A 27,015-nucleotide genomic window follows, 5' to 3' on the forward strand; every position below is an offset into this window, starting at 1 on the left:
CCCACAGCACAGGCGGACAGGCAGGGGCGCAGCCCTCAGAGTTACCTGCCTTAAATAGGATCAAGGTGACGGGATTGCTCCCTGCAGCCCCTCAGATCAGGCTTGCCTCGAGTCATCGAGCTTGGCTATGGGGTGATCCCAGAATCAGCAGGGGCAAGGCAGGATTTTCTCAGTCTGCGTCCTCAAGACTGGGGCTCCAAGGAATCAGAGGGACACCTGCTTCCCCCTTTGGGGCATGGGTAACCTTGGTGCAATCGGGCTAGTCCAGCTGTCTGTCTCCGAGGAGGGAGGAACCGGTGGTCATGATCACACCAGCACTTGCTGCTGCTTCTCCTCGCTCTCTTCTACATCTTCTTGGCTCTCCCACTTTTGTTTATTGGTTTATTTTGTTTGCTTTGTGGTGTCTGCAGCTATGTGTGTTCCATCCTCTTATCCTCTTCACACACACACACACACACACACACACACAGAGGATACTCTGCTGCTACTGATAACGCCATAGGCTAACGGTGTTTACAAAACTGTTATATAGCATCTCCAAGAAATTGTCTTAAGTGACCCCTTGGCTGTGACAGGCAGACCTCTAGGACTCTTCTGGGCAGTGGGCTTCCACAGCCAGGCAGCTCCAAAGGAGACAGGAGCATGCACAGTCAGTCAGTGTTGGCAGAGTGGAAACTGATGCAGTTTTTAGAGAGCAGTTTGACAGTTTAAGCCCCAAAGCCTTAAAAACATTCACAACATTTGCCCCAGCAATTCTTGCATTTAAGAACACTGCCAGATGGTTTCAAAACAAGTTATTTAACAATATGTTAAAGAAAACATGTTTATTTGACAACAATGAAAAACTAGAAATAACCGCTATGTCCAACAGCAGGGGATCAGTTAAATAAAACATGGTGCATCCATGCAGTGGAATTCTGTGTCATATTTTAAAAAACCAAGTTGTAGAAGAGTCCATAACCTGAGAAAAATGTTTACATACAACATAGAAATCAAGTGAAAAAGGCAGATTCTAGAAAGTATGTGTGTAGTATACGTTCTGATCTTTTTAAATAAGCACTTTTGAATTTGTGTATGGATCAAAGAAACCTACCAAGATATTCTTATTTTGTGTTTGTACTACAAGGGGTTTTTATTTTCTTCTTCATTTATTTTCTTTTACTATTTTGGAGTCACACTAGTGGATTTGAACCCCAGACTCCACCACATATTAACTGTGTGACTTTGTGTAAATTGCTGAACTTCTGTTTCATCTGTTGTAAAATAGGGATGCTGATGACAAGAATTGTACCTTCCCCAGATGGTAATTGTGAAAATCAAATGAGTAAATACACATAAAATATAGAATATAGTGCCTGGTTATAAAAATCCACTTTATTAGTTCTACCTGTTATTATTTTTGCATTTTGTTTTGGTGAACATTTAACACTTTTTATTCAGGAAAAAAATGCACTAGTTTGTTTTAAACAAAGAAAAGGGGTCAGGTTCTTGGATGACGTGCAAAACAGTAAAAGAGAAAAGTAAATACCACTCTATTGTCTGCTCCCGGATTTAATCCTGAGGACGGAAATTGGGTAATTAATCCTTACAATTTATAGACCAAATTCATTTCAAATTAACTAGCAAATTAAGGGAAAGAAATAACCTTTGCTTTTTTTGGTACTGAGGGTTGAAGCCAGGAGCACTTACCACTGAGCTATACACCCTCCCCTCCTCCCCTTTTATTTCCATTTATTTTCAGACAGGGTCTTGCTAAGTTGTTGAAGGTCTCTGTAAGTTGCCGAGTCTGACCTCAAAGTGGCGATCCTCCTGCCTCTGCCTCAGGAATCACTGAGACCACAGACCTGTGCCACCACCACGCCTTCCAGGAAATCACTTAATGGAATGATCTAGATGGAGGGTGGGCCATTGCCATTTGGTGGTCTTCTTGCTGGTCGGCTTCTGGATGGGGAAAGGGGAGGTCCAGGTAGAGGGGGGAAGAGGATGGTGGGGAGACCCAGGGAGGAGAGGCCCTGTGGGGCGCGGCCCTCTTCCCCTGCAGACGCTCGAGCTCGATCCGGGGACTTGCCCATTCTGCGCGCCTGTGCGGCGCCTGCTCTGCACAGCACTGACCGGGCAGGTCTTCCAATGACCCAGGTGAGCCATGAGGCGCTCGGGTGTGCAGTGATGACCGTCACTGGTTGTACCTGCTCCCTACAAGGTGCCGGGTGTGCTCAGCACTCGGGTGAGCTATCCCCTCCAGTCCTCGCGGTCAGCGCTGCGGTTGCCGCCTCTCCTTGTACCCATGGGGGCTGGAGCCCCGCCAGCCGAGTCCCGCCCGGGCCCAGGGTCGGACCTTACAGCCTTGCGCCTGCGTTGGAAGCCCAGGCCAGCGGCTGTGCGTTCGCATGCCTTCCAGAGCCCTGGGAACTGCCCTGAGGCCTGACCCCTGCTTTTGAGTCCCTTAGTGCCAGGGGAAGCAGCTGTCTCCTTGCCTCCTTCTATCAGAGTCAAGAAACACTTTTTCTTCTTAGGGATGGAGGTATATATATTTTAATATATGTTTTAATGGACAAATAAAAATTGTAGACATTCATCACGGATAAAACATTTTGAAATACGCACTCATTTTGGACTAGCCCCATCGAGCTAGTTAGCATGCCATGTGGACTAACAGAAGACTGTTCACTCGTGTGCTGGTGGGTTTCCCGCCTTGTGTACCTGCCTCTGGCCTGGCAGGCCCTGATGAGCTCACATACCCATTTCCATGTTGGCATATTTTTAAAAGATTAACAATAATTATTTTTTAGCTGGTGTGGTGGCCCATGCTCATAATCTCAGCAACTGAGGGGCTGAAGCAGGAACTTTGCAAGTTTGAGGCCAACCTCAGCAACTTAGCTAGGCTCTGAGGATTTCATGAGACCCTATCTCAAAATACAACATAAAAGGATTGGACGCGGCTCAGTGGTCAAGTGGCCTTGAGTACAATCCCTAGTATCAAAGAAAAAAGGAAATTAAAAAAAATTGTGGCAAAATACGCATAACATAAAATCCCCCATCTTAACCCTTTGAGTGTACTTGTCTCTCAGGGCCAGATACACTCATGCAATCTCTTGAACTCTCACCCTGTACCTGCTAAACAGCACCTCTAACTCCTCACCCCATCCTTTCACTTTCCATCTCTAGTCCTCTAGCTGCTCTGAGCACCTCAGGTAAGTGGAGTCATCCAGTATTTGTCCTTTGGTGACTGGCTGATTTCACTTTGCACATTGTCCTCGAGGTCCATGTGGTAGAATGTATCAGGGTTTCCTTCCTTTTTAAGGCTGAGTAGTACTCCACCGTATGTGTGGGCCACCCTTTGTCCCTTCATCCATCATGGATACTTGAGCTGCTGCCACCTTTAGGCTGTGAAGAACAATGCTGGAAGCGTGTGTCTTCGTCTGGGATGGGGCTACTCAACGGGACTTTGTTCTTCACAGTTTTGGAGGCCCAGGCAACCAGGATGAAGGCCCAGGCAGACTCCACGTCTCGCGTGAGGGCTGGTCTCATTGCTGGTCTTCCTTTTGCTGTACGCTCACGTGGTGGGAGGCCAGAGGAGTTCTCAGCACCTCTTATGGGGCGCCACTCACCTCCCCAAAGCCCTGCTTCCTGACACCATCGCCTTGGAGATTGGGTTTCAACACAGGAATTTGGGGGAACACAAACTTCCGCCTGCAGTTTTGGCATGGCTCCCCCTGAGGCCCTGCTTCTGATGCTCGGGTGTGTTTGGGGTGGTCATGGCGGGGTCCCGTGGGACTTCTGTGTAAGTCTCCAGGGAGCTGCCACGCTGCCGTCCACCGCGGCTGTCCCCAGTCCTGGTGTCACTCTGGAGGTACCACAATAACCTCTCTGTCTCCTCCCTCCCTCCCTCCCTGTCTCGGGGCGCAGGTCAGTCTATCGTGGGCTGCAAGGCCATCCTCATCGACGACCAGGTCTTCGTGGTGGTGGCCCAGCTCTTCGGTGGCTCCCACATTTACAAATACGACGAGAGCTGGACCAAGTTCGTCAAGTTCCAGGACATAGAGGTCTCTCGCATTTCCAAGCCCAACGACATCGAGCTGTTCCAGATCGACGAGGAGACCTTCTTCATCATCGCCGACAGCTCCAAGGCCGGGCTGTCCACCGTGTACAAGTGGAACAGCAAAGGCTTCTACTCCTACCAGTCGGTGCACGAGTGGTTCCGGGACACGGACGCCGAGTTCGTGGACATCGATGGGAAGTCGCACCTCATCCTGTCCAGCCGCTCTCAGGTGCCCATCATTCTCCAGTGGAACAAAAGCTCCAAGAAGTTCGTCCCCCACGGTGACATCCCCAACATGGAGGACGTGCTGGCTGTGAAGAGCTTCCGGATGCAGAACACCCTCTACCTGTCCCTCACCCGCTTCATCGGGGACTCCCGGGTCATGAGGTGGAACAGTAAGCAGTTCGTGGAGATCCAGGCGCTCCCCTCCCGCGGGGCCATGACCCTGCAGCCCTTCTCCTTTAAGCAGAACCACTACCTGGCCCTGGGCAGTGACTACACCTTCTCCCAGATCTACCAGTGGGATAAGGAGAAACAGCTGTTCAAAAAGTTTAAGGAGATTTACGTGCAGGCCCCTCGTTCCTTCACGGCCGTCTCCACCGACAGGAGAGATTTCTTTTTTGCGTCCAGTTTCAAAGGGAAGACAAAGATTTTTGAACATATAATTGTGGACTTAAGCTTATGAAGGGGTGATGGGTGGGTTTCAAAGACTTGCAGCATTAGCCCTCAGAAAAGAGGACCAAGAAGAAATAATAAAATACCGTAAGCCAGGCGCAGAGCTCTGAAATCAAGACTTTAATTGCACTGGGGAAATAGTTAGAAGTTTTCAAACTTTTAGGACTCACATTTTAATCAGGGATTGCATTTATTGGCTAACCGCATGACAGCCCATTCTACCATTTAAAAAGACATCTTAAAACCTGTAATTTCTAAGAAAAGAGTACAGCATTTACTCTTGCCATCTAGAAAGTAATGTGCTTTTTTTCTTTCTTTTTAATGAGGAAGGAGAAAATTGAACAAGATGGGATAGCTCTTATAGCGAAATTAAAAAAAAAAAAACTTATGGACCCTTCTCATTTCATTTTAGCAATCTTTTTGGTAAGAACTGTTAAAGCCAAAGTCAGCTGAAAAGATTTGCTGATGATTAGTTTAAAAATCTTAAAACACTCAGCAGTGCTATTTTGAGCCAATCTAGTTTCCTGAAAGGAATGCCCGGCCTTCCAGAATCTTCCTTCAGTCCCGAGCCTCGGCTCTTTGTTGGTTTATACGGCTGGATACTTGTCATGGGTGTGTTCACAGTGTAAAGTTAGACGTTGCCTCCTCTGCCGCAGAGAAAACCTTCTGGCAACACCTGTCTAGGCCCAGCATGGGCTGCGGGCCCAGCGGTGAGATAAAGGAGTCCCTCCCTCCCCTCGTCGTTCAAAGCTGACCCTGGTGGTGGCCAGAGCAATAATGCTGCTGGATGTGCTCTGTGACTCATGTGCTTCCTGACCCGTGCTTTGTGTCTGTGGGGAAGCAGCAGACAGGCCAAAGACTGAATGGTGCTTTTTACTCTGTCCTTTAGTGGGACGGAGCAGCTGCTGCCGTCTCATGTGCATTTGGTCGAATTTTTGAAGTGAGATTTTGTGGAGTCCAAGGGGACTTTACACAGATCTCATTGTGCTTTGAAACCCAGAGGTGGCGCTTTGGTTTGTGCACGTCTTTGCCCTCTGGACGACTTAATGTGTCTCGTGGTTGAATAGCAACCTGCCTACCTGCCCACAGCCTCTCTCCCTCCTCCTAGAACAGTCCCGCCTTCTTCAGTTGCTGGTCTCGCTGCTGCTTGAGCAGCCCCGCTCAAGGTGCTGCAGACCCCGAATCACAAGCTGGGCATTCATGACTGGGACGCGCCCTCCTCTCCCAGTGCTTTACCAAGGGGCCCCCGGCAGCCCCATACTCACAGAGGCCATGTGTTGGTGGTGGGACATCCTGGGCAGGCGGGACTCTCCAGGAGAGCAGCTGGAGTCGGACAAACTGAATCGCATAGACCAGGACTGTGCTCGGGGACCAGGTGGCCATTTCAAACTGGGCCTCTGATGTGGACATTAGGGAAGCTTAGGGGTCCACTCTTGTGGGAGTTTCCTAGGAGATGTTCTGCCTGGGTGGCTGGTTCTCTTTAGAGGGGAGAAAGTGGATGCTTCAGTGGGAGCTCTGTACAGGGTACCCCAAAACTCCTTCCAGTCCTGAAATACACAGGTTCGGATTAGGTTTTAGTGATTATTGGCCACATCATAAGTAGGTGGCTGTTCTGCCACAAATGTGAATGTTTGCTGTTTCCTGACGTTAAGCAATGCAGACTGAGCAATCAGCGGCACTAGGGAACGGTGCACTGGTGCCGCATCAGCACTCTTGAGTACATTCTGGAACTGCAGGCTGAGGCTTGCGGCCCGTGAAGCTGGGGCTTTAGGGAACCAGCTCACCCATGCTTGGAAGTGTGGTTTTTGGAACTCTTCTACTAAATATCAAGCGAACAGAGAACAGTGGTTCACTTTCATTTTTCAAACCCAAACCCATTTTCTGCATTCTTTTGCTGTCTTGGTTTATCTGAATTGCCTACAGATGCCCAGGTCGCCATATTGGAGTCTGCAGGTGGGATGGCTCTGTTCTCAGTACAGCTGTAGAGCAAGACAGTTCTTCCTGGTGCATGGAACCCTCAGACAGGCCAGGGTGGAGAAACAGGCCCTGGGCAAGCAGTAAGGGGACACCGAGACTGTGCCAGCATTTGTGCCAACTTGAAATGATGTTCCGGATTCCAGCCACTAGTTCTTAGGAGAGTCAAATGGGACATCTTTCTGCAGTGCCACCTCAGCATGGCAAAGCTAAGGACTAGGCATCTGTACTCACCACGCTGGGAACCATTGCTTAGCATCTGGAGAACCAGGGAGCAGAAGATGCTGGGCTTGGGGTGGGGGGCTTGTTGAGTCTCGATGGAGCATCAGGAAGTAAGAGAAAGATCTCAAGTAGGTGGTGGGGCTAGGTGTGAGAGAGTAGGTACTCTGATTAACACTAATCCAATTTTATTTTTCAAAGAGCTTATCCAAGACTACAGTCTGCAATCTCTAGAGTTCTGGGCTATGGGAGGAGAGATTTGTTCTAGCTAACCTACCAAGGGAGCCTAGATGTTCTTGGCATAAGGTGGTAGAAGCTCCACTTCATTAATCTGACTGCCTCATCCCCAGAATCCCTGCAGTTTTAAGCAATTTCTGCAAGAAGCTTTTCTCCAGCAATAATATAAAACAAACACACAAACAACCAGACAAGGACCACAAAAGTCCAAAGCAGAGACACGTAGGAGCAACCCCACAGAGGTGGCTGGGGGAGGGTGGCTCTGGCCAAGGGGTGGCCACCTGCTTGGCTTGTATGTTCCTCATGACCTTTGTGGCTAGGCTGCTGGACTGGTCCCTCCTAACAGCCATGTGGCTTTAAGGCCATTGCCTTAAAGCGAGGACTTGTCCCCAGACCCCATAGGGTCGAGAGTAGGTCTTCATAAAAACTTTGAAAACCCTTCAGAAGGGAAGAGCACGTGTTCTTCGGCGGTGGACATATCTCCTTGCATTTCAGCAAAGCTTTATGTTTTTTCCATGCACATTTAAGTTCCTCTGGTTTCTCATAACCAGTTCTTCAGTCCATTGAAGGACAGGTATTCTAATTTCAGAAGGAGGGAGATGCACAGAATCTAAGAGGACTGCCCGTCTGTGGTTATCAGTAGCGAGTGGCAAGACTAGAACTTGCCCTCTGAATGGGCAGCATTCTCCGTTTTTTTCTGTGACACTCAGCAATAGCCTCCCAAAGAAAGACCTTCATTGTTATCATGATTGTGCACATGGCAGCACCTTCGGATAAATGAGAAGCGTGACAAAGTATCCATAGCCAGAAAGGAGACGTGCCCAGCAGACCCTGTTCAATCAGCTGCTTCACTGAACCATTAACAAGCATCGTGGAACTGCTGTGACAGAAAGGCCCCATTCTTGAAAATCTTCCAGAAATTTCAGAGAGTCTTCTCTTGTTCTGGAGGATTTCTTTCTGGCACGGTCCTGTCTCCTCCCACGTAGCTACGGGCGGATGCTGAGGTTTGGACACATCTGCTTCTTGTCACGCCGTCCACCAGATAAACAAGAGGAGTTTTGGGAGAGAAAGATTAAAAACCCAAACGCACAAGCAATGATGAATTGCTCCGGGCCCTGGCCAGCCTTTAGGGAGCTCACCGAAAATGACAGAGTTGCGTTTTTCCTCCCCACGAAGCGAGAGGCTGGGTATTTTTAGGAAAGAAATCAGTGTGGGATGCAGGAGGTTTGGTGGCCAGGAGTGCTCACAATGGAAATTTCTCTGGCCAGGGGTAAAATGAAAGAGAGACGAGGTCCTCGGGAGGGGAGGTTGCTTGCATGTCGCCTAAAGGAAATCTCTGCAGCAGGCTCTGCTTCTATAGCATTCTGTCAGCTGCAGAGTTCTCAGCTCCTCATTCGCAGCTTTGGAAGAAAGTTCTTTCATGAGACAGTGGCCAGTAATTCCATTCACCAGTGCGCTGGGGTGGAGCATGCTGCCCGGGACGTCTGCAGGCCAGGTCCAGGCAGGTTGCAGATGCTGTGATCCACATTTGGGGACCATGGAGAGGCAATGGGCAGAAATTCAGGGCAGATGGCCTTGGAGGAAAGTGTCTTGGGAAAATAGAAATAAACCTGGAAGAAAAGAAAAATTTCTCATGACTTCCTTTGCTTTAGCCAGGCAAGCAGAGGGTAGGATGACCAGGCCAATGACTAGCCAATGGTTATTGAAGACAACCCGTTGTGGTGCTGATCAAAATAAGGATCACACTGTAAGGCTACTGAGATCTACACTGAGAGACGCTCGTCCTGACTGTACTCCATTGCTTGGGTCAGAATCCACCTTTTTCTAGTAGGTAACTATGCATTCCACATCCATCCTTTTGACTATCAAGAATGTATAAGAACTGTGATAAATTAGGCCAATATGCCATTTGGTACTGTTTTATGTATTTTAAATGCATAACTTAGGTAAAATAAGAATAGTTTATACGTCCATGAAAGTAAGTTTTGCATTATGCAGGCAACAATGGATACATTTTAAGGCTGTATCTGTATTTAGCTCTTTTTGGTAAATAGAGTTAACAAATGATATGCCTCTTAATCAGTCTATTCTGTAATCTTATGAATAAAAAGTAGTTCATGCCTGATATAGCTTTGATCTCTGGTCTTCTTGAGTATGGATATGTCCACCTGAGTTGCAGGGCTGATAGACACATGCCATGGTGTGTGGGGGTGGGAGGGGACAGCAAGGTCTTTGTGGCTGACTTCTTATTTAAATGGGAAATGGGTGCCATGGCTTCTTTTCTTCTTCATTTGGAAATGCAAACTCATTAACAAGTCACTAAAAAGTGGCTGAAGAACTTCACGGTACTCCTCCACCTGCTCTGTGGACTCATAATCCTGATGGGCTGAACGAGATCACTTAGGAACCTTTGGGAACCTCTGATTCTGCCTGATAATTGGAGGTGAGACCACAGGATCTCAGTGGTGGGACTGAACCCTGAACTCCTTGAGCACAGGACCTTGGCTTGTCCTCTGCCTGCCTGGGATCTAACCTGGCACAGAGTAAGTGCTCAGTAAATGGTTGCCACACATCTTTATCTAAGACCCATTAGTTTAGTTGGATGAAGGAAGGGTCAAGACCCCAAATCGCAAGTGAGTGTACCTACGGTGTGCCAAGTACTTTGATGTGCGGTGAGGTTAAAAGTACAAGAGCAGAGCTCTGGACCTCATGGGACTTACAATGTAGTTAAGAAAGTCACAATTACACGAGGCTCCAGTCAACAATACAAGCTCTAGATAAAATTCCACCTCATAAAGCTCTGTGTGACTCATTGACCAAATACTGAATGATTGGTCTGGCATGGCATGTTGTTAGTTTTCTATTGTTATGTGACAAAGGACCACAAAAGTGTGACTTAAAACAGAACTTGATCATTAGCTCACAGGTCCTGTGGTCAGGAGTCCAGGCTCAGCTTAGCTGGGTCTTCTGCTCATGATGTCACGAGGCTGCCATCAAAGTGTCGGGCTATGTGTGTGGTCACTTAGAGGTTCCAGGAGGGGAAGTTCTGCTTTCTAGCTCATTCAGCTTTTGGTAGAAGTGATTCTTTGTGACTATGGGACCAGAGTTCCTGTGTTCTTGGGAGCTGTTGGCTGGGGGTCTCTTGTAGCTCCCAGAGGCCACCCATGTGGCATTGTCCATCACTTCTCTGACAACTGAATTGTCAGCCTCCTCAGTCATCAGCAGCCCCAGAAGTGATACCCCATCACCTTTGCCCTACTCAATGGGAGCGTATTGGGACGTCAACATAAGGTGCATCCACTATAGGCACCATCCCAACAGGTGGGATACCAGCTGCTCAGAGAAGTCCCACCCACCAACAGCCACGCACCAGGACCCAGTGGAACATGAGCCATGAGTGCAAATAGTAAACTCCTAGGAGAAAGGGTCACTTCTGGCCCAGAGGGAAGGGCCAGGTTCCTTCCTATTCTTGTTTTACCATTAAACCATCGCTTTATATTTGCGGAGAAATACACAAAAGAACTAGAACTTTCCAGAATTTCCTCTGAAGTCAGAGGCTCATTAAGGCTGAGGCTGATCTTACTACCTCAGTGCGTTTTGCTGGGAACAGCGTGCTCTGTGGGGTCACCCAACCCCGACTAAGGCAAGGACACATGCTCTCTCTCTTTCAGGAAGCTAATTGAACCTCACTGTCTGAGAAGAATGGGAGGCACCAATAACGTGTCCCCTTCATTGATCCCCTGTCCTTGCCATTGGTTTCTTACCTGCCTCACAGACAGGACGACCCTCCACTAACTGTGTCTAATTGGCACAAATGACTGTTCCCAGCAAATTGGTAGCAGAGGTGAGCCCCACCTCGTGGCCTGTGCTCCAGCAGCCTTGCGTTAATGTGTACTTCTGTTCCCACTCAGGCAGCAATCCAGGTAGGGTGGGGAGGGAGGAGCGGAATGTCTGCCCCAGATTCCCCTGCTTGCTGCCATCTGCACCTCAGGGGTACACTCCTGCACGGACCCCAGGAGACGTACCCCAGGAGAGGACAGCTAAGCTCCCTTCGTGTCCCAAGAGAGGATTGCTAGGGCAGGGAGAGACAAGCCTCGCCTACGGTGCCCGCTGCATGCCATCTGCCACCCCGGGGTGACAGCATCTCCAATTGCAGGGCTGAGAGATGATTCCAGGTGGTGTCGCTCACTAATGAGTTCCACCATCTCCGAGGGTTTTCCTCCAACCAGAGTGCCCATGGAAACAGGGGCGGGGCTTCTGAGCACTCTAGACGTTTGTCCTGGCCCTGGCTCACCCCTGCTCACCTGCTGGGACTCACCTGCAGCAGCCTGGGTTGGTTTCTCATCCTCCATCTCAGAATTCTGGACACACTGTAACTCCAAAATATTTTTGAATTTTAAGTTTATGTCCTTTTCCTGCCCCCTTTGGATTATAACATCTTGGCTCATAAATCATGTGAAAATCCAGATTAATTTAAAATTTTTTAAATTTTTAAAATTAATTTTTAATTTTAATTTTTTAAAACCTAATTCTGAGTACCCTCTGGGAGATCAGTGCCGTGTGAGTATTGAGAATCTGAAAGTCTTAAGAAAGAGACAAAAGCATTTAAGAATCTTGAAGAAAAGTGGTTTCTTGCCATTTCACACATGGTAATGAATTCTCAGGGAAGGTCAATGTAACCCGCAAAATACCAGAACCCACGCCCTCCAGTCTCACCGCAGTGTGGCACTTAATGAAACAGCACCAAACCATAGAGAAGTACAAGGGATTCTGCTCTTTGTGTGTGTGTCTCTGGAAAAAAGGAGAACCTGTTCCTAGCTGTCCACGTGCTGCTTCTGAAGCCCAGCCTCGCCCAGCCCCCGGCTCTCCCGCGACTTGTGTCCAGCAGCAGCCCCCAGCCTCGCTCTTCCCCAGACTCTCCAACATGACCCTGCATCCGTGCCGGGCCCCTTCCCTTCCCCATGTCAGCTTCCCTGAGCTCACTGGCAGCAGAGGAGAAGTTTCTCCAAACCTTCAGACGCTCCTGTGTTATTCCTGCTATTGTCAATTTAGCAAATTTCAAGATTCTTCAGCCTGCGCTTCTCCCCTTCTGAACCACGTTACCTGTGGGGTTTTAATTTTGCTCACAGATTCCTCGGTGCTCCTCCCTTCAAGCGGGGAGACCAATTTCCCATCCCTGGAGAGTTAGCTGCGAATAGCAGCAGGAGAAGGGCTGGGCTGGGCCTCCCTGCAAGAGCCCCTGGAAGGCCTTCGGGCTCTCAGATTGCTCACTCTGAGCTCCCTGGGCCACCAGCCCTCTGAAGATGCTCAGGCAGCCAAGGAGAGGCCCTTGTGGGTGGGACCGATGCCTCTGGTCACAACCAGCACCTGGCCAGTGAGCCATCTTGGATGTGCACCTGGCCCTGGCAACCCGTCAAGCCTTCGGATGACAGCAGATCTGGCCACTGTCTCCACTGTAACCTCCTGCACAGTCCCCATGCCACCAAGGCAGTCTTGGATTCCTGATCACAGAAACTATGCGGGATAATGAGCGTTTATTGCCTGATCCTGCTGAGTTTTAATTTATTAGGCAGTAATGGACAAGTAATTCGCCTCTGTTTCCATAGGCTTAGGAATGAAGTTGCTGACGAATGGATCCCTTAATCTGAGAAGGTTTAGGAACCAACATCACATGCCACGCCGCGCCACGCCACGCCACCATGTGCTCAGTGCACACACACGTGTAAGGGAGGGATGTGTTCTTTGAAATAACTTAAGCCCAGGTTGGTGTTGGCCTCATGGGTAAACCATCATAGTGAAGTTAGGAGGAGAAATACTCAGTTCAACTAAAAAAAAAAAAAAAAAAAAATTAGGGGCTCTTTTGAAGGGACATTTTGGCAGACTCTGTACTAGGAATTGGCAGTGGAAGAGGAGTATAATCTTCTGCACTTCCTTTATCATTCCCAGGAGAAATTTTGAGGGACAACCAGGTCCTCTGAACTCCGTCTTGTGGGTTGCGGCTGGCTGGTCCTGAGGAAGAGGCGGATGCTCTGAAGACATCTGCAATACTGTCTGTCAACCCTGGGGTTGGAGGTCACAGCTTCTGTTCTCTACCACGCCCCTTGAGAGGCAGGGACGAGGCCAGAACAGCACCTTCAGTGCTGGTAGGGATTGCGCTGGGGGTCTCCTAACTCCCACTCCCAAAGCAGAGCAGGTCGTGGGGTGCAGGCAGGAGCAGAGGAAGCACTAGCCCTGAGGGGGAGCAGAGGGGAGAGGGTGGGATGGCTTCGGAGCCCCGGTGGCTTGGTCCTGACGTACCCTCGCATCAGGACCTCTCACTTTGTCATAGCTGGGGGGAGGGAGGACCGGAGGACGGTGCCAGGGGTCCTGCGCTCCGGGGGGCCCTTCCCTGGAGTGGAAGGAAAGGCCCAGAGGCGGGAAGAGGCTTCCCCGCAGACTCAGCTCTCAGGACCAGGACGCTTCTCTGCCCTTGGAGGGCTCTGGGGGACCCCGGCTCCCTGTCTCCTAACTCTGTCTGCAAGTTATGCCCAGAGACCAAGGGAATATATTCTTAACCACTCGGAAACGATCTTTTTGATATGAATTAGCCCCCCCAAAAAGAAATCTGGCAGCAGGAAGAGAGGCGCTGCGGGCCGCGCAGGACGGGGAGGGGCCGTGCGGTTCTCTGACGCCCCGCTCCGCTCACCACGCCTGACAGCGTCCTTTGCTACCTTCTCCGCGTCGTCGTTGCGTAGCCTCCGCGAGAATGCCATCTGAGGTCATTCTGGAGTCCGGAAGGGAGAAGCAGGCCAATCTCACGTTCCTTTCGATAACGTAGAAAGTCAGGAGAATGAGCTGGTATTTCGCATTCTCAGCCAAATGCAGTGTCCGCTCTACTTACTGAAGGGACCCGCCTGCGTCCGCATGTGCGTCCTGCCACAGGGCCGAGGCAGCGGTGCTCCCCGCGGTGGGCTGCATGGCATTTGCATTTCCTGTCACAATAAATAACCCCGTGAAGCCCTCCGATGAGTAGGTTCCCGCCCTGGCTCTCTAGCGTGGCGTCACAGACCATGATTTACAGTCGTGAGGGCCCAGAGGGAAAAAAGGAGTGGACCCGTGTAAAGGGAAAATAAGCGAGTGCCAACAGGGCTTGCTGCGCCGTGGAGAGGCGGAGACTGGACACGGCCTGGAGTCCTCTGCCACCGCGGAAATCCTGGGCGGCTGGGAGGCCGGGCAGGAACCCCGCTCCAGGTTAGGCAAGGCGAGTGCTCAGGTAACCTGCTCAGTCTGTACCTGCAACACAAGCACAGCGCGTTTACCTCCAGAGTAAGGTGGCCAAAGGCAGGACGCCGGTTAAGTGGGAATTTCAGATAAACTCCTAATACATAATATTGAGTCTCGAAATGTCTCAGATATTGCAAGGTCATTCTTACACCAAAAAAATGCCTATTGCTTTTCTGAAATTTTGATTTAACAGTCTTTTTATTTAAAAAAAATTTTTTTTGCCACCTCTGGCAGTGCCCCAGAACCCACCTTGTTTTGTTTTGTTTTTAGCTTTTTAATTTGTTCTTTTTAGATATACGTGACAGTAGCGTACATTTTGACATATACATACATGGAATGTAACTTCCCATTCTCGTGGTTGTACATGATGTGAAGTCACACTGGTTGTATATTCACATATGAACATAGGGAAGTTATGTCTGATTCATTCTACTGTCTTTCCCATTCCCATCCTCTCTTCCTTCCCTTCATTCCCCTTTGTCTAATTCACTGAAATTCTATTCTTCCTTCCCACTCCCTTATTGTGAATTAGCATCCGCATATTAGACCATTCGGCCTTTGGTTTTTTGTTATTGGCTTGTTTCACTTAGCATGACATTCTCCAGTTCCACCCATTTACCAACAAAGTCCATAATTTCATTCTTCTTTAAGGCTGAGTAATATTCCATTGTGTATATATACCACAGTTTCTTTATCCATTCATCTGTTGAAGGGCACCTAGGTTGGTTCCATAGTTAAGCTATTGTGAATTGAGCTGCTATAAATATTTTAAGTTGTTTAAACCAAGGAGTGGGATAGCTGGGTCAAATGGTGGGTTCATTCCAAATTTTCTAAGGAATCTCCACACTGATTTCCAGAGTGGTTGCACCAATTTGCGGTTCCACCAGCAATGTATGAGCAGGTCGTTTTCCCCACATCCTCTCCAACATTTATTGTTATTTGCATTCTTGATCATTGCTATTCTGACTGGAGTGAGATGAAATCTCAGTGTGGTTTTAATTTGCATTTCTCTAACTGCTAGAGGTGTTGAACGTTTTTCATATATTTGTTGACAGATACATTTCTTCTGCTGTGAAGTGCCTGCTTCTCCTTTGCCCATTTTTTGATTGCAGAACCCATACTTTTAACCCCTGCACTGTCGTCTTCAAGGTGCACAATGTGCAGTCGGCAGAAGGATCCTATGCAGCCCAGGTTGTCTTCCTGCAGAGCTTACACCACATGTAATATTTTGCATCTAATTATTTTTTTCTTTTTGGTATGGCGCATTGAACTCAGGGGCACTTAACTACCGAGACACATCCCCAGTAGCCCCCCACCCACTTTTTTTTTTTTTTTTGTATTTTATTTAAAAATAGGGTCTCACTGAGTTGCTTAGCGCCTCGCTAAGTTGCTGAGGCTGGCTTTGAACTCCAATCCTCCTGCCTCAGCCTCCCGAGCTGATGAGACTACAGGTGTGCGCCACTGCACCCAGCTAATTCTTACAAGCACACACAAGGTGAATGATTATCAACTCATTTTACAGATGAAGAAGTTGAGACCCACATAGCTCATGTCACTTGCCCAAGGTGACAGAGAAAATAATAATATCACATTAACCCTCATTTGGCCCTTGTCCAGGACCAGGGATGATTTGAAATGCTTTTTGCTTATTAGGTCAGTTGGTCTTCACAAACTCCGTGGGGCAGGCCCAACCATCCCATTTTACAGATGAATCATGGGGGCACAGAGCAGTTAAGGAATTTGTGTGGAGCTACTCAGCCAATTGGTGAGAGCCTGAATTTGAACTTGACCAGGGTGCCGGGAGTGGGGATCTGCTCGTATCTGTGATGCACTCCCCTTTAAAACCCGCGCATGCACAGACAGACAGCTCCACTGATGCTAAGTGCTGATCCAGATGTGTCTGACTCCCAGGACCATTTTTTTTTTTCTCTAATCACCTTCAAAGGGAAGCATCTGGACATGGTAGTGGGGTGGGAGAACGTGGGGATCTGTTTAGCTTTGTGGGTGATCTGAGAGCAGATGAGGTCACCTTTGGCCAAGGTCAGCCTTTTCTGCTGACCTCGCCCACTTACCAGTAGTCACTGACGGGGCCTCTCCCCTGTGCCACCAGCCAGCTACTCGCTTTGGTGCCCAGGACATGGGGGACCAGGTCTTAGTCCAGAGCCAAGGTGCATGAAGGCCTGCGATCCTTGGAGCCCCCGGCTCCAATACCTGGCATTCCAGGCAGGACGCCGAGGCCCAGCATGAGTGTCTGGCCCAGGGGTGGCAGGCCTAGCAGCTTCCCCTTGGAATGTGCAGCTTTAACTATTCCCAGTAATCCAGGAGGTTCAAGGCCATGATGGCTGAGGCACCAGAGGAGACGGTGAGGCCAGGACGGCTCCCCTTGCAGGGGAGTGGCCAACCCGGGCCAGCTCCTCCGTCTCACCTCGGCACTCTCCTCTCTCTGCAGTGGAAACTCTACGTCGGAATGTGCCTGTGGAGCGGAGGTGACACTAAGGTCTCCTTTCTGGCAGACTCTGTGGAGTGCAATGTGCTTTCTTGCAATTTTGCATTTGGTCAGGAAAACTCCTTCCCTCCCTCTTTTCCCTTCCTCCCTTCCTTCCACAAATATTTGTTAAGGGCCTGCTGTGTGCTGGGCCCTGCGCTAAGCCCTGAGTTCTCCGGGTCTAACAAAAGACCCACAGTTCCTGCTCCTGTGGAGCTATTTATGTAAGGATACTCAGCAATTAAGTTCTTTCCAGAGGTTTTTGGTCAGATCCCAAATGTGACTGGCCACACAGTGATTTGCAATATTTCAGAGGATAACTTTCGATAAACTGGACAAAGCCACAATCTTTCTCAGCAGAAATAAAAAACAAAAGTATTTAACAATGTGTCCAGAATCTGACCGCCTCCACCCTGGTTCAAGTCACGATTGTCTCTGGCCTTGACTATGGCCTGGCTGCCTTGTGTTTGCCCAGATGCCTCCCTGACTCAAATTAGGCTCTTTTCCACTTAGTGGCTGGAGGGACCCTCTTAGTAAGTCAGATCAGAGGCTTCAGGGAAAATGATTCCCATCATTCAGAGGGCAAAAACCAAATCCTTACAGTGGCTGACAAGTACCTCAACCACTCTCTCTCTTGCTCTCTCTGAGATCATTTGCTAGGCCATGCCCCCTGCTCACCTGGCTCCTGCTGCTCTGGCCTTGTTCTCACTATTATGTGATATTCCCTAGGTATGGAAGAGTAAGCAATGGGAAGAACCTGGTCCTGAGTGACTATATGGAGCAGAGTTGCCCCACAGTCTTGGTGGTCCCCTCTAGACTGTTAACAGGGGAGACACAAACTTCTGCCTTGTAAGGCACTGTATTTTTGTTGTTGGACAACCTATGTCATACTTGATTCACAGATGGTGAGAGTCAAATCTGGCTCTCTGTCTGCTTTTGTAAATAAAGTTTTATTGAAACAAATTGCACTCACACATTTCTGTACTATCTCTGGCTGCTTTCCTGTTCCAGCAACAGAGCTGAGTAGTAGCAGCAGAGGTTCTAGTACCTTCCAAGCCTTAAATATTTACTCTCCAGTCTTAGAAAATGTTTTCTGGCCTCTCTTCTAGGTAAAATACACTTGTTCTTATCATTTTCTCTTTTTTTTTTCCTTATCATTTTTCACATGAAGAAAATGAAACCCTCAATAGTTAAGTTGTTCAACTAGCAACTAAATGCTTTTAGATTCAAACCCAGAATTACCTGATTCTCAAGTTCCTACCCAAGAGTGCCTCAGATAGGCCAAGTTAAGAAGTGACGTCAAGTCATAAATTCACTCAAACGTGCAAAAAATTAGGCTTCTGAATTTTTCCTCAAATTAACTTGATTTTTTTTATGGACCCAACCATATTGGGTAGTGACTAAACCATAACCTAATCCACTAAACTCAGTCTAATCTAACAGTTTGGTCTCTTTAGATCACTCCAGCTGTTAGGAGTCGATGCTCAGTCTTTCAGATTCCCACCTTCTTCAACTTCTCTGGAACTTTCAGGGTCCTTATGGTAGTGAGGGCATGGTAGGGAAGGATCCTCCTACATATAGAGTTTTCTGGACACTCCCTGTCCTCTGCCCTGGTCTGGTTTGGTGTCTGACCTTGAGACCACTGAGCTCTGGTTGATCCCATCTTATCTTGCTGAGTGACCCTGGGCACGTACCTCAGCTTCCTCACCTGTAAAATGGGGATCATAGTAGTGTGTCGAGGACTTAGACTCTTTCGCCTGCAAATGTCTGATGGACGGTGGAAAACAGGATCGAAGGCTTGTCCTCTCTGCCTCTATTCTGCATCCGTCTCCTTTGCCGAGTCACCCTGGGCTCCAGGAACAGCAGGTCTGCTGGAGGAACATCTTGTGGTGAGTTAAGTTACGTCCCAGGCGACATTCTTACCCTGACATCTTGAAATAATGTGAGACAGACCACACCTGCCCCACCAAGATCACCTGCTCCAGCTATGAAAGTTCCCAAACTTTGTCATCATTCCCCTTTCCGTAAAACCTCACTGTCACTGTCAGCCTCTGGAAGACAGGACTAAGACCTGGGTCCTCTTGTCTTCCTGGTGTCACTACACGAATTAAAGTTCCTTTCATGCTTCTCGTCATGATATTTCCTGTTTGTCTTTGGGGATAAGTGGCTAGACCTGATTTGTGGATCCCTGGAATCAGGTCTCTGGCCTAGGCAGCTGGTAACAGCAGAACCCCCCTTACAACCTAATCCAGGGACTGAAGTGAGATGATACGTGTACACTTGGAGCAATGCTCACGCTGATAAGTGGTCCATGTGTGTTAGACACCACGTCGTGGGACAGGACGGTCTCTGCCCCCTGGCAGCTTGCCCCAGTCTCAGGAACTTCCCTTCAGACCCACCTGCCAGGCCTCCCGCACCCCCGGTCACCTCTCCAGAGCACATACACACACTCTGAGCCCCCTGGGGTCAGAAGTGCTATTGTGGTTGCCCCTCACACTGCTCGAGGGCACTCTGACTTGGTGGGCTTCGCCCAGACATGTGTAGCTTTGGCTTGGGTGCACGAGGGGCGTGTCCCTGGCTCTGCAGCGCTCTCGCCCTCACCTGGGCCTCTGGAACATACTCCCCACACCTAGGACCTTAGCCAGCTCCTCTCTGTTCCCCCTCCCCGTGCTTCCCCCACCACCTCCTGGACCAGGAGGAAGGGAGGTGCCATTCCTCTGCATCATGCCAGGGCTCATTCTGTCTTGCTCTAGGACGGCCGTGGAAGAAGGGAATCTAGAAAACCCTGCCTGTCCCTATGCCTGGCCGTCAAGACCATTTTCTTGCTAAAGAGGTCAAGGAAGGCAGCTAGAGACTCCAGCTGATTAATGACCTCTTTCTTCTGACTAGAACCTGCCCTGGGGATCCTGGGGCAGCAGGAGTGACTCTTGTCCCCTCTGGAGAAGCACTCTGGCAGATCCACTAGGTGGGGGTATTGTCGAAGGCAACTGAGCACTGGGTCTGGTTGGCCTAACGGTCCTCGAGGTCCCTCCTCACCAAGGGTGCATGGCCAGTGTACTGGAGGGCCCTGGGCACTTCTGGCTTCGCACCCTGGGGTGCCTTCTGGACTCTGGTTTTTCTACTGGGCCTTCTGACCAGTACAGACCCAGACAAGGGACCTCTCAGAGCAGGTGAAGCCTGAGAATTGCCGAAACACCTATGCTGGGGCTGCTGGCAAGGTGCGGGGAGGCGCCCTCACCCGTTCATGCTTCCGGTGCTGCCCAGCGGGACCAGCCACCAGCAGGAAAGATGGATGAAGGAGGACCCATACAAGCACATCAGCGCCCCCGCCTCCTCAGGCGTCACGCGCAGATGCCTGGGTGGATCGTCACCAAGTGGGAGAGCGTGCCTGCCTTCTGATAAGTGCTGCCACTGTGTGCCGTGGAGGCTGTCAAAGGGACAGGCAGACATCCTTCAGAGGGGCTCAACAGGCCCACCTGAAGCCGCTGAAGACAGCGGAGAAGACGTGCCGTGTAAATGAGGACAATGTAAACGCAGGAAGGTGGCTACAGTTTTAAATATGAGCCACACATTAGAATTCAATTATGCGGGAATTGCAAGCTGCATTTTTCAAATTTGGTCACAGCAATATACCCCGGGGCTGCCTTGTAGCCCACAGAATGCTGCAGAGGTGGTGCTGTGACCTCCAAAGATGCACCATCAGAGAGGTATTAGGTCTGCATGTGGCGTGACCTGGGCCACAAACTTGGTGGCTTACCCCACACTTTCTGGGGGTCAGCAGTCCGGCCACAGCTTTGCAGGATTCTTCACTCGTCTCTTGGGGACAAAGCCCAGTTGCTGGCCGAGCCAGGTTCACATTCGGGCTCCCGCAGGCTTCCTCCGGGACGCACCACGCGCAGCAGCCGACCTCTTCAGGGCATCAATGATGCCCGGGCCGGGCGGCTCCGACAACGCACCTTCGCTTCCTCGCAGTCCGGCCGGACTCTGAGATGCCGGTGTCAGCACTGTGCCTTCCTCGGAGGCCCCCTCCTGGGCCTGCTCTGTCCCCATGAGGTCCTCCTTGGTGTCACATTCTTTCTCTCTCCCCTCTTCCTGGAGGACACCAGTCACATTGGATTACGGTCGCCCAAAATGTCTTGTTTAACTTAGTCACCGCTTTAAAGACCCCAATACAGTCACCTTCGGAGGTACAGGAGCCAGGGATTCGACATTCCAGCAAAGAATAGAGGAACAATCTGTGGCTTGGAGTCTCCCAGTTCAGGACAGGCGAAGCCTTCCTTTTGATCGGGTCAGGCCCCTCAGGGTCATCTCCCTTTTGACTAATTCAAAGCCAGCTGGTTAGGGACCTTGATTTCATCTGTAGTAACCTTACACCTTTCCCGTATGACAAAACAGAATCGCTAAGGTGACACCTCACCCCCTTTGCCATATTTGATTATCTGGAATCAGGTCTTGGTCCCCACTGCCTTCACCCAGAGGCCACACACACTGTGGGACTAGGGGCAGGTGTCACGGGCCTCCCCGGAGTGCTCACTGCAAAAGGGGGTTCAACTTCTTCCTGGCTTGTGGGGACACTCCCCTGAACTCAGGGCCACCGTATAAGCACCTGACTGTCACGAGGTCCCTGTGCTGTGAGAGTTTAATCCATACCCCTCAGGAGGACCCCTCAGAGAAACTTGGTGACTACATGAAGGGAGAGGTGCCCAGGCTGCCCCGGCCGTCCCTGCCTCGCTCCCGAGGCTCTGACCACATGGCATGGGCTTTGCAAGACGAAACCACCCGGCTAAGCACTTCCTGAATTTCCAGCCAACGGAACAAGAGGGACAATGAAATAGTTCTTATTAAAGACACTGTTTCAAGGCCACTCCTTCTGCATCAGTGGTAAGTGGATCAGCCGGCATTCCGAGTGGCAGAGAATTCACAGACGGCTGCTCCTTGTATTGGTCGCTCAATGAGATGAGGGCCACAGGGAATCTAGGCACTTGGCAACCTCCCGGCCTCCTCTTCCCTGTGTCCCTAACCTCCCTAATTCAACTCCGCTGCTCTTGCCACCCGCCTGGCATGCTGGACATTTGATTGTCTGCTACCGTCTGTGCCACCATCTTCATCTTCCCGGGTGGAAGCTGCATAAGGGCAGGGAAGTGTCTGTCATCGTGCCTGGCAGGTGTGCAGGCTCTTATCCTGTCAATTGTCAGTGGTTCACCCAACAGCTGGAGGGAGGCCAGAGCAGGAAGGTTCGTGTGCAGAACGGCCAGAGTTCAGGGAAGCATGCGGAGGACATCTGCAATGGCCCCGGGAGACATGCGGACCCGCCACACTTCAGACCCAGGCGCCCAGAGAAAAGGAGTCGGACATGACAGGCAGGGCTGGTTATTGAGGCGAGTCCCCTGACCCTGCTCTGGCTTCTCACCACTGGGTCACCTGGGTGGCTCCACACCGGGTCCTGGTGACCTTACCTACCTTGGTTTTCTAGGAGTGTCTCTCTGGGACCTGTATAAATTTAAAGGTTTTTTTTTTTTTTTTTTAATTATAGATTACTTTCTTTTTATTTCTACATTAAAATACAGTTAGAGCAATATATTGATTTTTTAAAAAAGCATTGAGATTGGTCATGTGGTATTATGAATGGATTTCATCTCAGGAGAGCCCAGGGGTAAGTCATAGAGTCCTCTGGGAGACAGGTGGGAATGAGGCTGGGTCAGGGGGGTTCCCCTAGTGGTGGGATCCCTGGCGCTGTGGCACGGGCAGCGAGCTGCCTGGGTCCTGGAGGACCTCCTAAGTGTATTTTGAAGCTGCGTGCCAAGGGGGAGCCTAGGGAAGCATCTACCCATCTGCTCTTGTCCCCCATGGGCCAAGGGGGGCCTTGCAGGCCTTTGCTCTCCTGTGTCTGAGAGGGGCAGGTTCTTGGGGTGCCTTGCACTATGGCATCAGGATGTCTGTCCCCTGAGGCAGGGGACAGGGATGCCTGGTAGATCCAGATAATGTGAAGGGCTATTCCTGTGCAAAACTGGTCAGGGTAGCCTGGGCCTGGTCACTGGAACAGGAGGTGGGGCCAGAGGATTTTAAGGAGTATTTGGGGGGGTCTGTTTGATTCCACACTTTTCAGCGTGGACAAATGTCAGTGCATTGGAAGAGGGAAACAGTTTGGAGCTCTGGTGTTTCTGGGTAATCGCATGGCCTGGCGTTCTCATCTCAGAGTCCTTTACGAAAGTCTGTCTGCAGGGTCGAAGTCGCAGGGGAAGCGCCCGTGTCTGTCTGGAATGAACTGAAACAGAATCCCACCTCTGGGATTTCCTGGTTGTCATGGTCCTCCTAATGGTGCCTGGTGGGTGTCCGATTTGTCCCCACCTGAGCCCACGTTCTGACCCTGAGTACAGAGAGGTAGCCAGGAGTAGGTGCATTGGCTGCCAGAGATGCCATGTGACAATTGTCATCCATGGAGAACATACTATTTCCAAGCACAGGGCTGAGCACACAAGAGACGTTTTCTCATTTAGTTATCATTGAAAATCTTGAGGTCCACAGCACCCTGATTTATAGAGAGCAGAGCATCTACAGAAGTTATGGGAAAGGGAAGCACGGGCCTGTGTTCACAGGCCCTGAAAATTTCATGATGGCAAAGCGTGGAACTCAGTAGGGTCCAAAGAAGCTGCACGGTTCACACGTGGGTACTGGCTCTGAGGAGAAGGAAACAAAGGTGAGGGAGGTCAGATGACCTGCCTAGGATCATACAAGAGGTGTGTGTTGGTGTCAAGATTTGAATCAAGGCTGTGTAATGCTCACGAACATTCTTGGACTCGAGACAAAGGGATGCTGGGTGTGTGTTGCTGGGAAGTGAACCACGACCGCGAGCTTGCAGGAGAAGCACCCTCAGTTCACCTCCCGTCCCTGTGGTTGGAGCCTCCTGGCCTGACCTCACTCTTGCAGAGTTGGTCCCCACCAGATGTGCCGGCGTGAGGGGAGTCCGTCAGGCTGGCCTGAAGGACACGGTCTGGTACTCAGATGCCGTGAAGACAGAAAGATCTCTGGAAAAGCAAATCCGTGACAATTACAAGAGCCAGTGGCACCTTTGTCTTCTACAAGATGTGAGAGAATAACGTCGTGGGAAACCCCAGCTCTATTCTGTGGTCTCCAACGTGGTGTGTCCATTAACATGGTGACATCACTGAGGGAGGGGTGGGGGTGGAGAGGGACAGCAGCAGCGTTCCCGACACGCGTGACATTCCCCTGCCACCGATGCCCGTCAGGGTGGTTGGGGCTCCTTTCTCGTGGGAATGGAACCCCCCATGGGAAGCACAAAGAAATACCTATAGGACATCCCAAGGTGAGAGGCAGGGGAATTCAAGTGTCTCACTACAAAGGCTCCAAGAGGGAGAGAAGAGGGTCACGTGACCACTCAAGTCACACTGCCTCACACGCCCTGGCCTCCTCATACGGAAGCAAGCCACGCCGAACCCTGAGCCTGCCTGTCCCTTAGGCCCCGACCTAATCACACCCTAACGATGCCAGTTCTGACCAGAGAGACTTTGTTCTTCACTGAGGAGTCGGAGCCTGTGCGTGTCTTTGGGGATAGAATTTAGTCCCTAACAGCCCCTGGTCCTTCCTGTTGGGTCTTTAGCCCCCTTGCTCTTCTCGACCGGCGACAAGAGAAGGGAGCACTCCCCAACAAGGCCAGACTGGGAAAGGTAGGGCCAACTGACCACCCGTACCCGGCCCTCTGGGCGGAGGACAATCAGGGAGACCAGTCACAGCAGGAACTCGTTTATTGAGGAAGTCACACAGCTTTTATGTAGGGTGGGGGCTAGGCGGGAACCAATCAGCTTAAAGGTCAGCAAGGCGGGGGATTCACACAGGTGAGAGTCCCATAGGACTATATGTCAAGCACGAGCTGATCACGTTCGCGGAACTGTTGTTAACCAATCCCTGACGGTGGTCTGGTTTATCGCCATGAACCTTTGAAACCGCCTTTGAGCCTTGATCTTGCTCACTCGCCAGGGAGTAAGGAGTCAGCCTGAGTTAGTTAACGTGTCATTAGTCCCCACACCTACGTATGTCAGTGTTTTTTCAACAGGAGTTGAACTTTGCCATGTAGTTATTCTACACGGATCCCTACCATCACGTCTTTCCTGGCTTTTCAATAAGGTGCCTCCTACAGGGATATTTGTGTCCATATTCATGATGGACGTTGGTCTGTCCACTTTGGATTTCTTTGATGGTTTTACTCTGGGAGCATCTTTCCTGGTTTGATGGTGGGGTGATTCCAGCGCCATCAAACGTGCAGGAATGGTTCCCTGCGCTTCTACCGCCAGGCGACGCGTGTGTACAGCGGTATGAATTCTCCTTCCAAAGTGCGCTGGGCTTCTCCAGGGGCAGCACCCACACCTGAAGGTCTTCTTGGAGCTTTTCATGTGAGGAACTTCATTTTCTTGCTGGTCACTTATCTTGTAGGTACGCAGCAAGCCTGAGACGGCTTAAGAACTCCGTGCCCAAAGCCCACGTCACTCTGCATGACCTTGGGCAGCGGCCAGGAAGAGGTTCTGGCCCGGCGGCTGCGGGGCATGTGCTGAAGCCCCGGCCACTGCTGCAGGCAGGCCCGCCCCTGCCCACGGGCCCCTCTTGTTCCCTGCCCTGGGACTATGGAGGCGATGCCGCAGCACGCTCTGCAGTGTCCCACCCTTCTCCAGTCGCCTCTTCTCCAACACCTGCCACCCGCCCTCTCCTCCCACCTCAGGGAAGGCCCAGGGACCTTGAATGGGCTTCTTTCTGGACAAAGCAATGGGCTCCAATGGAATCAAGTCTACAGTGGCTCAAGCAGAGAGTCTCCGTCCACCGGGGACAAGGGCAGAGAGTCCCCACCTACACTGGCTCTAGGTGCCCGAGTCTCTCTACACTGAACAGCAGCGGGAGGCCCTGTGGTGCTGGCCTTGGACTGGATGGCCTCTGGGCTCCCGCTTTTGCCCTGAGGCCTCTCTGTTTGGGGTTTTTTCTTTATAAAATCTTCTATTTTTAAACCTGCCTTTTTAAAACAAAGCAAAGCAGAAACAACCTTTGGAACATCAAGGTTATTATGCAGTTGGTGAGAAAGATCGATTCATCAGGAACCAGCTCTGCCACCCCAGAAGCCCAGGAGGAAGGCCAGGGAGGAGCAGGGCAGGGGGAAGCTCCCAGGAGCAGAGCCTCTGAAGTCAGCGGCAGGTGGGGGCCCAGGAGAGTCTGGTGGGTGCAGACGCGCTCTTGCTGGAATCCGCGTGGGGCGGCCGGGCCTTGACGCACCTCAAGGCTGAAGCTCTTTGAGTTCATTCCTGACAGGAGACGGCTCCACCGGGTCAGGATGCTCGGAGCTCGGGGACTTCTGATTGTCCGTTGGTCTGTACGTCCCACCAGGGCACGTCCCCTGGAGCCACTCGGTGTGGGGACCTAGGGCATCTGTGGCCTCCTTGCACAGGTGCCACTCTTCTGGTGGAGGCGGGTGGATGCAGGGCACACAGCAGCAGAGTTCTCGAAGGCAGGTGGTGATCCTCCTGGTGACCCCCTCCAGCCCCTGCGACTGTCAGCGGATCGGCCTGAGGAGGGACCCTAGAAGGAGGAGCTGGGGCCTTCTGCCACCCCTGCTGAGGATCATGCAGGGGCTGGGCCCAGGGTGCTCGGGCCTGCGGGGCACAGGGTCTCGCCCAGGGCTGGGCTGGGAGGGGCTGCGTCCACGTGGCAGAAGCACCCGAGGGACGGCGGGCACCTGGCCTCCGCAGGCTGTGCTGCTCACAGGGCACGGGAAGGGCAGGCTCGCTGGCACACTTGCTGGGGGGGACGCTGGGGGCATCCGGGAGGCGCACAGGCCTCGCCTGGAGCGCGCAGCCTGCCCCCTGGGGTCCCTGGTGCTGAAGGACGCGGTAGGTCACCATAGTCTCATCTAATTTCCGCTTGTCCAGGGACGCCCAGGCATCACAGGGGTCGAAACCCATGTCCAACATGGTGGTCATGATGGCGGGGTCGGGCGTTTGGGGCGTGACTCGCTGCCAGGACGGGGCGGAGGCTACTGGCCCTGGCTCAGCCCCGGGTGGTGGCCCATCACCTGCTCGAGGGTGGGCCTCTGTGGGGTCCAGCGTCAGCATCTGCTGGGTGAGGC

General features: G+C 51.1%; 1 protein-coding gene across 1 annotated transcript in view; it reads left to right on the forward strand.

Moving 5' to 3' along the window:
• Positions 1-9,263, forward strand: part of Lgi2 (leucine rich repeat LGI family member 2) — a 30,965-nt gene extending 21,702 nt beyond the window's left edge. The window contains exon 8 of the mRNA XM_047567635.1: positions 3,907-9,263. Within this exon, the coding sequence (XP_047423591.1) occupies positions 3,907-4,724 (818 nt within the window). The 3' untranslated portion in view covers positions 4,725-9,263. The remainder of the gene's footprint in view (positions 1-3,906) is intronic.
• The last annotated feature ends 17,752 nt before the right edge of the window (positions 9,264-27,015 follow it).

This window comes from Sciurus carolinensis, chromosome 10, assembly GCF_902686445.1.
Source record: "Sciurus carolinensis chromosome 10, mSciCar1.2, whole genome shotgun sequence".
In the NCBI taxonomy this organism is placed as follows: Eukaryota; Metazoa; Chordata; class Mammalia; order Rodentia; family Sciuridae; genus Sciurus; species Sciurus carolinensis.